This window comes from Anarrhichthys ocellatus, unplaced genomic scaffold (assembly GCF_004355925.1).
Source record: "Anarrhichthys ocellatus isolate YVR2014 unplaced genomic scaffold, GSC_Weel_1.0 scaffold19, whole genome shotgun sequence".
NCBI classification, from domain to species: Eukaryota; Metazoa; Chordata; class Actinopteri; order Perciformes; family Anarhichadidae; genus Anarrhichthys; species Anarrhichthys ocellatus.
The window spans coordinates 6814148-6827213 of NW_022280049.1; the positions used below are offsets into that span (position 1 = coordinate 6814148).

General features: G+C 45.2%; 1 protein-coding gene across 3 annotated transcripts in view; it reads right to left on the reverse strand.

Moving 5' to 3' along the window:
- Window positions 1-2932: 2932 nt before the first annotated feature.
- LOC116389224 (protein piccolo) overlaps window positions 2933-13066 on the reverse strand; it is a 34385-nt gene continuing 24251 nt past the window's right edge. For all 3 annotated transcript variants that reach the window (XM_031857739.1, XM_031857741.1, XM_031857740.1), the window contains exons 7-16: window positions 12323-12478; window positions 12084-12180; window positions 11126-11420; window positions 10530-11025; window positions 7745-9005; window positions 7503-7606; window positions 7158-7320; window positions 6866-6981; window positions 6521-6614; window positions 2933-5569 (exon numbers count right to left, since the gene is read on the reverse strand). In XM_031857739.1, the coding sequence (XP_031713599.1) occupies window positions 5082-5569; window positions 6521-6614; window positions 6866-6981; window positions 7158-7320; window positions 7503-7606; window positions 7745-9005; window positions 10530-11025; window positions 11126-11420; window positions 12084-12180; window positions 12323-12478 (3270 nt within the window). In that variant the 3' untranslated portion in view covers window positions 2933-5081. The remainder of the gene's footprint in view (window positions 5570-6520; window positions 6615-6865; window positions 6982-7157; window positions 7321-7502; window positions 7607-7744; window positions 9006-10529; window positions 11026-11125; window positions 11421-12083; window positions 12181-12322; window positions 12479-13066) is intronic.

The window sequence follows — 13066 nt, forward strand, 5'->3', positions numbered from 1 at the left end:
CAGACATGGGAGTGCTTTAGCATGAAATTGAATTATGGGAGCTGTAATTATACTTTCATCACTAAGAGGATTTCTTTTTTTCACAGCTAGATAAGTCGTGTTTTCGGTCTCCAAAAGTTTCTGTGATCTCTACTGATCGTAATGGCCTAAATCGACTTTAATGCCCCCCCACTTGTCTCCTCACCTGATTCCTGCCAAGTTGGTTAGTTATATAACCTGTAAATGAGAAGGTCAGCACCCAGCAGTCATCGCTATGGATACCTGGCACAGACACAGACACACACACACACACACACACACCGTACATCTTGGCTGGTCCAGTTTGGAGCAGCATGTGTGTGTGTGTGTGTGTGTGCGTGTGTGCGTGACAGTGCATGTACCAGAATTAGGGCAGCGGCGTTACCTAACTCACCAAGAAAACACACCTGGGGAGTTGCAGCGGCCCTCTCGCTTATTACAGCTTCCTGTACGACACACGCATTCACATGGACCATCAATCATACACACGCAAACATCGGCTCACGTTTGGCCACAATTCTGACCACAAACAGAGAGACAGCGAGATCCTTCTTGTGGCACTGGCACCTCTCTGGCACTCTGTGGCACTCAGCAGCACTCTGCGGCACTCTCTGTGGCACTCAGCGGCACTCTCTGTGGCACTCAGCGGCACTCTCTGTGGCACTTCAGCGGCAAGTGGCAAGCATCAGCTGTGGCAGGCGAGCGGTACTAGTTCGGCACCCGTCAAGAAGCGGCGGCGCTGAGGGAGCGGAGCCACATTTCCTGAGACGTTTCCTGAGAACACACATTGTTGCACATTGTTGTTACAGCAGGTCAGCTTCCGTAAATCAGTTTTATGATTTTAGTTGAGTCACCGGAGCCACCCGTTCTCTGTATGCATCCTTAGAGTAATTACGTTGTACTTTTTTGTTTCTCATTCATTTTATTTAAGTATGATTTTGCTGGTTTTGCAACAAAAGGGAACATAATACACTCTTTCCAAATTATTACTTTTACAGTCATTTACAACAATCGGCTAAAATAATGAAAATAAATCATCTGTTTTATTATCATTTAAAAGTATATATGTAAAAAAAAAAATTAAAAATTAAAACTAATAAAATGTCCAATCCAAAAATACATGTCTGAAAATATCTTCACTCTTCCTCTGCTTATATGTATATGTATGTCTGTAGGTGCCACAAGCTGCCAGAGGGTGCCTCAGGGTGCCAGAGGGTGTGCCAGAGAGTGCCGCAAGGTGCCAGAGAGTGCCGCAGGGTGCCAGAGAGTGCCGCAGGGTGCCAGAGAGTGCCACAAGGTGCCAGAGAGTGCCGCAGGGTGCCAGAGAGTGCCGCAGGGTGCCAGAGAGTGCCGCAGGGTGCCACAGGGTGCCAGAGAGTGCCGCAGGGTGCCAGAGAGTGCCAGAGAGTGCCGCAGGGTGCCAGAGAGTGCTACAGGGTGCCAGAGAGTGCCAGAGAGTGCTACATGGTGCCAGAGAGTGCCCGAGAGTGCCACAGGGTGCCAGACAGTGCCAGAGAGTGCTACATGGTGCCAGAGAGTGCCAGAGAGTGCCACAGGGTGCCAGAGAGTGCCGCAGGGTGCCACAGGGTGCCATAGAGTGCCACAGGGTGCCAGAGAGTGCCACAGGGTGCCAGAGAGTGCCAGAGAGTGCCGCAGGGTGCCAGAGAGTGCCAGAGAGTGCTACAGGGTGCCAGAGAGTGCCAGAGAGTGCTACATGGTGCCAGAGAGTGCCAGAGAGTGCTACATGGTGCCAGAGAGTGCCAGAGAGTGCCACAGGGTGCCAGAGAGTGCCGCAGGGTGCCACAGGGTGCCAGAGAGTGCCAGAGGGTGCCCCCCTGGTCAGTGTATGTTTTGATAGTCTGTTTTATGGTTTATTTGTTTTTTCTTTTGAAGAGCAACGCAAAGTAAAACAGGTAGTCCGGAAGTAAGAATATGTCAAAATAAAAGTGAAGGTAATAGAATGACCGTATGCAAGAAAATGGTAACCAGGGTAACACTAGAAGAAAAATAAATAAATATGAATAAATAAACGTGGGCTGATGGGAGTATGTTAACAATAGTTGACTACATGCGATTCAATATTAATTTATCCATGTACACAGCAAGAATCAAGTTTTCGATTAATCTGTGGATTGTTTGATGCAATACAGTTTGTAATATAGTTGTATTATGTATAGTGTATTATGTTCCCTTTTGTTGCAAAACCAGCAAAATCATACTTAAATAAAATGAATGAGAAACAAAAAAGTACAACGTAATTACTCTAAGGATGCATACAGAGAACGGGTGGCTCCGGTGACTCAACTAAAATCATAAAACTGATTTACGGAAGCTGACCTGCTGTAACAACAATGTGCAACAATGTGTGTTCTCAGGAAACGTCTCAGGAAATGTGGCTCCGCTCCCTCAGCGCCGCCGCTTCTTGACGGGTGCCGAACTAGTACCGCTCGCCTGCCACAGCTGATGCTTTCCGCTGAAGTGCCACAGAGTGCAGCTGAGTGCCACAGAGTGCCACAGAGGTGCCAGTGCCACAAGAAGGATCTCGGCCCTGCACCACAAACAAAGAAACACACACACACACACACACACACACACACACACACACACGCAAGGAGGAATTCACAAACACAGATGTGCGTACGTGTACATGCCAAGACTGTACAGTGAGTGTTCAAGACGGAGATGGCTGTAATAAGTCATCAGTTTTTAATAAGTCAGTGTCATTTATTGTGTAATAAATCCAAAATAGAGTCATCAGAAACAGCAGATCTGAAATCTGTTGTTTTAGAATTGTGAGAAGTGGGCTAATAAGTCTCATTAGAATGTTTTGGGTTGATTTGATTTATCGTCCGCCATCGTCTCAAAGCTTGAGACGCTTCAATGGAAGTGGCTTTAAATGAGCGCGTAAGGGTTCGGGGTGTTGCTTAAAGGGGCATTACACAGACCTTTACACACGAAGGTCAGCTTGCTCGTCACAGGAAGTACGACTCGGCCTGTGAAAACAGTTGTGTAATGTTTGCTGTGACTCAGGAGGAGCTCTCTAAAGTCTACACTGATGACGTCAACGGAGAGTAATTGAGAGCCTGCGTTACAAACAGAGTTTGACAGACAGAGCATCGACCAGCCACTGAGGGTCTAATGAAAGGACATCAGGAAACAATCAGGAGATATCCGCTTGTACTGCTTTCATTTTGACCATTTGTTTTTCAATGTGTTTCTCTGTGTGTGCCCCATTTTTGAGAAGTGTAATAGTAAAATGCTGCAGTACTCCTTTAAGAGGCACTTTAATAGAACAGGCTGTTTTGAAGAGAGTCCAAGAAAAGTTTCAGTACTTTTTATTCAGTTAACTGATGAATTATATTCTTTCAAATGTCTCATTACACTCCTGGGGATGCAGTTCTGGTCGGGAAATAATAAATGAATGAATCCTTTTATTTATTTGACTAACAGAGAATTCTAAATATATTATATAGTAAAAAAGTGCTATAAAAACATCCACCAAGTGCTAACTTTTCATTGTAAAATGTTAACTCTACGGAGGTTGCTACACATTCCCAGACTAACTACGGAGGAGTTGACCTCAGTTAAAAAAAAAAACATATTCTTGTGGCATAGAAAGAAGTCAAGACATGTGGATTGAAAAATTCCAAATGCCTCACTTAGAGACACACAAGACATGCATGCTGATGCTTTCATCAGTGTTCCACACGGTGATTTATTGTGCCTTGGAGGCATTTTAACTTTCAAACCCAAATGGCTGAACTTGGCTGTGTTGGTGTGAGAAACATACAGTCGACATACACACAGATAACAAAAGAACCCAGAAAAAAAGGTTTAATTTGTTCTTTACTGTGCATTTTATGTACAAGACAAATTCTCAAAAGGCAATACAAAATAAAACAAAATGCATAAAAATAATATATAGTTACTGTGAGATAGATAGATTTAATTGATGCAAAGGAAACTTTTCAGCCGTGAACACTTTCCTTTTTGTGATGTGAAGCAAATCAATCTCCGAGTGATATATTAATGTTGCTGTTTCAACTACATGTTTGGTTATGATCGGAAAATGTTTCCAAACCCGCGGCCAACATGACGCACTGAAAAGTATTAAAAACACATAAAAAGTGGATGTGATGATAGTTTTGCTGGATTCCTGAATAGATGACCTTTTGGGAGATGACAGATGTCTGTGGGACGCAAACAGACACTGTGCAGTTTCCTATGCAAAATATCAAAAGAGAAGAATTTAAAAAATATAATTTATGATGACAACCCGGAACACGTTGGACAGACTCGAGCACGACAAACATTGGTTTAGTGTCAGTGGAACGTGTTACAAGAAATATATTTGTTTAAAGAACCCGACGCACAGACGGCAGATCGAGGAGACGTGGATCAGCAAGTTTCTACCGAAGCTCATGAGCGGCAGCAGTTGCTCCAGTCAATTATTACTCCAGCTTAACTTTGAAGTTATCCCAATTCACTCTGGTCATGGTATTTTCCACATTCCTCAAAATGTGAGCCTGTACCACTGCCTTACAATACACACACACACACACACACACACACACACTTTTTTTCTCCTTCTCTTCATCGTCACTTTTAACCAACTTTCTATGAATAAATCTTTTATTTTTAAGAAAATAATCCTGTATTCCCTGAAATATGTTCTGATATCGGTTGGAATCATCTGAGTTACTTTGGATACATTTTTTTTTATATTTTCCTCTCATTCAGGCACATTTTGAAAAAATATGGATCCACTTCAAGTAAGACGCATTAAGGTTTTGGGGGTCCCACCCTGCCATTTAGAAAACATCAATGTACACCATGAGGACGTAAAGAGTTAAGAGTTAGACTGAGCCGGTCTTTAGCTGTGACTGGCTGGTTTGCACCAATCTGAAGACTTAAACCAGGATAGAAAACAGGAAGTAAGAAAACAACAGAAAACAGCAACTCTTTGTGTGCAAATGCATTCAGGTCCATCTAGACTCTTGGGCCCGCTGTCAGATCCGACCCGCTTAGGCCTATGTACAAGATCTCACTGAAACCAGTACCAGTCACTGGACGATCTGGGGCATCTCCTTCCAGGCTTTGGCCTTCTTCTTGGCCAGGGCCATCCAGGGAGGCTCATCCTGGGGCAATGTCGGGGGAGGCAGGCCTCTCTGAGAGGCCGGGGTCTGGCTGGAAAGCCCCGGAGCTCTCGAGCCAAACTTTTCCGGGGCGGTTCTCGAGGAATAGGGAGGGGAGGTGGGTGTCGTGCTCTGGGGCTGTGGCGTCTTGGATGAGGTGGCCATTTTGGAGGGCGCCGGCGGGCTTGTGAAAGAGGGAGATTTTTGGGGCACAGGAATCGGAGGGGACCTTTGGGGAGGGATAGGTTGCGGTGGGTGTTTGGCGGTGGCCGGGGGAAGCTGGGGTTTTGGAGGGACAGGGTGAGGCAGCGACTGGGATTTAAAAGGTTGAGGTGGCACCGGTGTCGGAGGAGAGAGAGACCTCCTGGCATCTTTGTCTACAGACGCCGAATGCTTACTGATCTCCAACGGACTCACTGGAAGAAAAAAAATACAAACACACGTCACAATGTGATGTATCAGTCCTCTTAGTATTTAACCTGTCAGCATATCAATAATGAGGAAACATGTCGATATATACATATTTCCTTTATTTTTTTGTATTTTGTTTAATTAAATTATTTTTTTATTTTATTTTGAAATTTCTTCATTTCTCTTTGAAATTAGCTTTTTTTTTTAAAACACTTTACCAATCTCAAACTATATTTTGTATCATCTGTTAAATGTACATTAATATTATCGTATTTTTTTCATATAAATGGAAATGAGCATTGACGAAACAATATACATTATGTATAATCTTGATTGGCTGGATACAAATATTTGAATTAAAAAGTTTTAAAAAAACTTTAAAAAAAACCGTTTTTTCAGTAATAGCTCAATACTTATTTAGACTAGAATGTTACTAAATATCCAGGAAACTGCATTCAATGATTCATGTAACATTATACAAACAGTACTGGTATTCTGGACCAGAACTATATTAACTTCACTGAGATATGTAATTTATCTTAACCACCTTCCTCAGCAGGTAAGAACAAAAATAATATATATTTCTGTTAAATGACAGTCTTGATGTCTTTGTGAACACAGAGGGTGAAAGTTAAAACAGTAACTGGTGACTGGTGTTGGGTTGGCTGCAGTAGCACAGTTTGTCCACATGAGGTCAGACCTGCATCAGTCAACAGCTTCACGTCCACCCTACAAGTGCAGAGCCGGTAGCAGGAGAGTCCTGATGAGTAACTCAAACTACACCTGAGGTCCTTACAGAAATCCAGCGTGTTGAGCAGAATACAAATTCAAATTTAAATTAGACTAAACTAAATAAAGCCTTTTGTTGCTGCGGCTGATGGGTCTTTTGTAAATGCGTTTTTGGCAATACAACGTGTTTTGCACTTTCAAATGACCGCGTGTGTGTGTGTTCTGACCTTTGCCGGTTGACTCTGCTGTTCTGTTGCTGTGCTCCCTGCTTGCAGCTGAGCTGACATACAGTGGCAGTGAACTCTTCCTCTCTTGCTCCTCCTGATGACAGAGAGCAGCACAGATGTACACAGTAGGTTATGTGGCTGGAAACGTGCAGTGAGCCAAGACGAGGTTTACAATACAATCATCTCATCCGAGTGCTCCTCCATCTGAACCATGTATTTTTGGACTGTTGTAAAAGGTTGTTGCAAAACCTAAACATCGTGTCAGCTACAATGCATTTTTACACACACACACACACACACACACACACACACACACACACACACACACACACACACACACACTACCTTCTTGACAGTAATCTCATCGAGCGAGTTTTCTTTGTAGATCTTCTGTTTCTGTTTGGCCACAGAGATCCAGCTGGGAGGATTAGATCCAGAAAGACCACGAACTGGAGCCGGGTCTGGATCAATAAGACAGTAGCAGACAAACTGTTACACCATGTGCTGAATCAGGAGCTGCTGACTCTTCAAATCTGATTCAGCCCAAGTTTTGGGCAATTACCCGTACATATGCATCAGAAAGTTGTGAGCATTGTGCACGAAAATGAAAATGATGTGTTTGTGTGTGTACACACACCTGACATGCGCTTGTTTTTCCCTCCGCTGTCTCCGTGTACGTCTGGTTTCTTAGGGAGGGCGGGCTTGATGCTGACTGGCTGACTTATGGAGGGCTTCATGCTGATTGGCTGCTGTGAGTCAACTCTACAGCTGGTTGGCTGAGCTGGAGGCTCGATTGGAGTCTGGAGAAGAATGATGAATACAAAATTCAATACAAAAGCTTAATTTACACCTGCGTTCATTCATTTGTTTTTGGCCACACGGGGGCAGCAGAAACAAGCTACAAACACATACGCAACATATTAACATCTTATTGTTGTTTATTTAAGGATCACCATTAGAAGCACAAGGGGAAGATGATCACCTCTGTGTTTTCCTCCTCCGAGCTGAAGAGGTGGAGAGCTGACGTCTTCCTCAGCCGAACTCCAAAACGACTGTCGGGGTTTCCCTCCGCTACCACGGAGCTCTCTGCAGGGGGACAAGTCCGGTCTGTGGTTTAACTTTATTTAAACTCCAACCGCAAGTTCACCTCATGTGACTTAGGGCGGGCCACCAAGACAAAGACCCAAGTGAAAAAACATCTTCATGTTCTACCTTTGTCCCTACCTTCTGTGCTCGCCGTGGTCGGAGGTTGAATGGATGATGGAGGTGGTGCAGCGGCGGCCCCTGCACTCCTCACTCTACCAGGGCTCAACACCAGTTCCGCCTTGGCCGAACTGGCTGGCTCTGCCTCCACTTCGGGGTCCTTGCTATTCGCAGCCTCCGCCTCCACCTCCACACCTCCGGGCCCTGTGACGGCGGGCGGGGAGGAGGGAGGAGTCAAACTCTCCCCTGCCTCCCCCGCAGAGAGTGACCTCTGCCAGGCGGGGGCGATGGTGAAGCGGGCTTTGCTGTGATCTGAACCACTGGGCGGCTGGTTAACCTCTTCGCCCGCAGAGGCAGGAGGTGCAGCCTCTCCCTCCAGGGCCGGCTGTTTTTCTTCTTCTACGGCTTCCACATCGTCAACTGGTTCTTCTTCTTCTGTGGCTGCTGCGGCATGACCGGGTGTCCCACTTTCGTTGGGGTGTGTGGCAGTTGGGGACTGTTGGAAGAAAGGCGTGGCTTTCTCTGAGCTTGGAGAGAGTAGATTTATGTGGATGGTGGTAGTGCCCGTCTTACTGGGACTGATGGCTCCACTCTCTTGTGACCAAGTCTCGTCATGTGACCCTGAAAGTGACAAAGAAGGAGGCTTGGCAGAAACATTAGTTTGTTCCATGGACGCTTCCACGCCTTCCTGCTGCAGATCTCGTTCGCTCTCGTCCTCCTCTTGCTCGGATTTTTGTTCCGCGCGGCTGAGCTCCACACCTTCCTCCACCTTCTCTTCTCCATCTTCCCTCTCCTCTCCGAAGCTTCGATCGGAAGCTGCGCGACTCTGATGCGCTGCCGTATCCCCCAGCTTTGTCTCCTCGTCATTTATGCTCACAGTGTCATCTCCAACCACAACATCTACACCCTCATCCTCCTCCTGCGGCAACATGGTAACTTCTTCATCTGCTGCCTCATGAAACATCTCCGTCATCTCCTCTGCGGCCTCCCTCTCTTCTTCTATCGCCTCCTCTGCCTCCTCCACTCTCACCTCTGCCTCCTCCACCTCTTCCTCTTCCCTCTTCTCCCGTCCCTCCTCCTCCACCTCCGGCTCCTTCTCCAGCTCTATCGCCTCCTCCTCTCCCTCACTCTCCTCCCCTTCTTCTTCTTCTTCTTCTTCTTCTTCTTCTTCTTCTTCTCTTCTCTCTTCCTCTGCCTGGTTGACAGCGTTTCTTGTTTGTACATCATCTTGTTCCCCGGGGGTGACTTCCTCTGCCTCTTCTTTCTCTCCGTCCTCTTCTCGCTGGAAGATAAAAGAGAGTGTCAGCGATTTAGCCGGTAAGAAACAGATATTTCCCTCAGGACAGGAGTCGGTGGAGACCAAAAACAGAGCTAAAAGAGTGAATATTGGACTGATATTCATCAAGTGGCCGGAAACCCGACTTAAAATGAATGCCAATGTTGCCAGCATGTCTGCTGGTTATGTACACAGGCAACGGTTTACAGTGAACTTTATGTATTTGGAGATTAAATATTACACTGACATCAAATATTGGTAACTGCATCAGAGTAATGTACATCACGGCTTGCCAAGAGGTCCAACAACTCGATTGTTTTTAGATTTTGGCACTATGAAAACATTTCAAACAGTTATATGAAGACAAATCGCTGTCAAAATCCGAGAGCGCAAATGAGATCCATGCGCGCGTATTTTACTTTGAGGAGCGCTTTTACGTCACTCCTCGAGCAAAATTCACTCTTGCGCGAGCAGAATTCACTCGCGAAACTTTAACCTGCTCGCTCGCGAGTCTTTTTCCTGCTCGCTCGCGAGTAGTTTTTCTTTTTGACAGTAAGTGGGCGGACCCAGTCGCCATTGTATCTCTACATCTAATTGGTTACAATCCTCGTCTTGGGATAAACCGGATATCACTCTGACACAGACGCTAGTTCTGATAGAGGTGGTTTTCAATCGGCCACTAAACACTACTCCACTACAGCTCAGGATGTTCTACATTTGTCTGACAGGTTTTGTAAACTTTTCAGACTGTAGAGGCTGATGAAAGACAAATGATGTTAAGAGTTGTTAAATACAATAATTAAAAATGTGTTAAAGTCAAGTTGCTCAGATTGGTTTAAATTCACTCCATCATTCTATTACAGACAATGTGTGTTTGATACTCAAACCTCTTGTGACGCGGAGTGACGCAAAAGCGCTCGTCAAAGTAAAATGCGCGCGCGAAAATCAAACAGCCGCGCGCGTAAATGGATCTCATTTGCGCTCTCGGATTTTGAGAGTGATTTGCCTTCATAGAGTTAGTTCTCCCAATCTAACAGCCGCCTCAGGATCTGAATGGAGCAGATCATTCTCCATCACACCTGACAGTGTAACCTCACCTGTAATGTGATAAAACTTTGCCTTATGTTTTGATGCTTTTAATGGTTTTATGTGAAGCACTTTGAATTACCTTGTTGTTGAAATGTGCTATACAAATAAACTTGCCTTGCCTTGTAATGGAATCTTTCAGTCATGGACAGCTTTGTTTGTTTGTCTTGTTTGTGTCTGCTGATTTCCATCAGCACAAAAGGGCTGCGGTAGGAAAATACCCTTTTTAATCTAGGGTGACATTTTTGTGAGTGAAAACTTGCCCACAAATGGAACAGAACAAATAACCTTACTTATATATGTATATATAGAAAGAGAGAGTTTGGTGATTCCCTCTTGGTCAGACAAGTTTAAGAGGTTTCGGATAAGGATAAGTCAAGCTCCCTGCATTGAGTTTGAAAACTACTTCACTCACAATATAAAAAATGAATCAAAGATACATACATCATGTTGACAGACGTGTTCCACCACTAGTTCCTCTTCCTCTGCTGCTTCTTCTTCCTCATCTTCTTCAACATCTCGACAAGGAGTGCTCAAAGTGGCGACCTCTTCCTCTTCCTCCGCGGTGTGATCTGACAGGAGGGAGCCAGCGGCAGCAGCCTGATAACCGACAAGCTCGTCCACCGCTGCCTCCTCTTCTTTCACCTCCTCACCTTCCTCTACCTCGACGTCTTCTCTTTCCTTTTCCTTCTCCACCTCCTCTATCTCCAGGACCACACCCTCCGGCTCCATGCCCAGTGAGCAAGACGAGAGGGGAGTCTTCAAGGAGCTCAGCACTTCCTGTAAGAAGGAGCTCTCCTCCTCCCCGTTGTCCTGGACTCCATCTTCTTCTCCGCTCAGCGTCAAGTCACTTTCAACCCCCCTCTCCTCTGCTCCGTAGGCAATGCCTGGAGGGTCCAGCAAGTACTCTCTCGGACCAGCAGGGGGCTCTGGCGTTGCTCTAGAAGCAGATATCAAGGGGTCAGATTGTTAGAAGGAGGAAACATAAACAAGAGAGACTGAGAGGAGGAGAGAACAAGGAGGAAATGATATTTAATCACCTGGGACTGTCCAGAGAGGAGTCCATGGGGCTATTCTTGGAGGAGGGCCAGGGCTGGGCGTCTGGGACTTCCTCCTCAGAGAGACGCAGCTCAGGAGGAGAGGAAGAGTCCGGGCCATGAGAAACATCCTGCTCTGCTTGGGACCGGTCCTCTCCCTCCTCCCTCTCCTCATCTCTCAACAGGGAGTGTCTGGAATGCTGTGGCTCCTCCTCCTCCTCCTCCTCCTCCTCCTCCTCGTCTTCTTCTTCTTCTTCCTCCCTATTCCCCGTTGGTTTCAGCTCTTCACCACTTACAACTGGACCACAGACAGAAGCAAAGGTCTCAGAGGTCAACCTGACATGACACCATGGCACCAAGGATATGGAAGTCTATGGCTGCCAATGTTAAAATGAAATTATTTAACCAAATCAAAGTCACAGATTTTTCTATTTCTTCAAATTGGTGGACAATGTACGACATAAACTTGAAAACTAAATTGAAAACTTTTGCATTTGAAAATCAATCATATGCTGAATTTAACTAATTTCTAATGTTTTATTATAATGGTAGGAATCTCTCATTTCTCTAAGTCAACCAATATAAAATAACATCATAAGAGCCATATTTATTGATATATTTACTATACATCATTTAATTAGAGCAATTAAAGTCTAGCTTGCAAATTGTCTGCAAATTTGAAAATAAAAAAACACATTCAATTTCTTTGTCACTAAGGCAATGTTGTGCTCAGATGTAAACTGAAGATTTATTGTCAATTGAGCTTTTATTTTAATTATAAATTTGGGAGTAATTATGTATTTCTGATAATTCAATTTGCAATACGAAATTTCACTTTGATACAATTATTTCATTTTAATATCAGACAGCAAGAGACTTCCATTCAGAGTCATTGATTTGAAGTAAAATATAAATAAATAAGATGGAGTGCAGTTGAGCAGAAAAAAAGAACAGCGCTGACCTTCTGGTGTGTTGGGTCGCTCCTCTGCAGCTTCTGTTATGGAGGAGTTCAGTATCTCCTCCACCACAGAGTCTCCCTCTGCCTTCCACTCCAGCCTCTGCATGGACAGGAGACCCGTCATTCATTCTCATCTGACATTTCGGTCTTTACCACATCATTTCTAGCTAGCACCCCATGACTGGCTGAACTGGTGTATACATGCTCGTGCCAGTGTATTTGTGTGCGTCTGCATGTCTTACAGCGACAGGTTTCCTCCTGTTGCCGGCTTTGTGTCTCAGGCCCAGCTTGTGTTTGGCAGCAGAGTTATCCAGACAGCCGAAGGGACTGGCCGGCTGACTGAAGTCCCCCGGGACCACCAGGGGGCTCACCGCTCTGCTGGAGGCAGCGCAGGACAGCTGGGACGAGAAGGAGACAGCGTTTCACAAATAACTAACTGACGAGGGGGAAATACTCCAGAGGCATTTGGAAACACAGGTGAAGTTGATTGTGATAAAAGGTGTTTTTGATCCCGTAAAAGATGACGGCAGCAGATACAGAAAGCAGAGGGAGTAGAGCGAGACCAGCAAAGAGAGGGAGAGAGAGAGTCCAGCTGGATAAATATTAGCTGTCTTTATCTGCAGGACCAAAACCTACTCTGTCATCACTGGAGAAGTACCCCTCTCTGTCCTTTTACACTTGTTTCTACATAAAATCTTACAGATTTGCTGTTAGAGGAATATGATCCAGGTTGTTCTTTGTTGACATCTAGATTTCTGTTTATGGAGCTTTCAGGTCTCTATGTGTGTGTGTGAGTGAGTAAATGAGAGAGAGAGAGAGAGAGAGAGAGAGAGAGAGAGAGAGAGAGAGAGACGAGTTGAGGCAGAATTCAAACTCTATAACTACAAGCAGACACGCCGACTGCCAGAGAAACCATCGGAATGCAGTCTGAACACACAAACACACACACACACACACACACACACACACACACACACACACACACA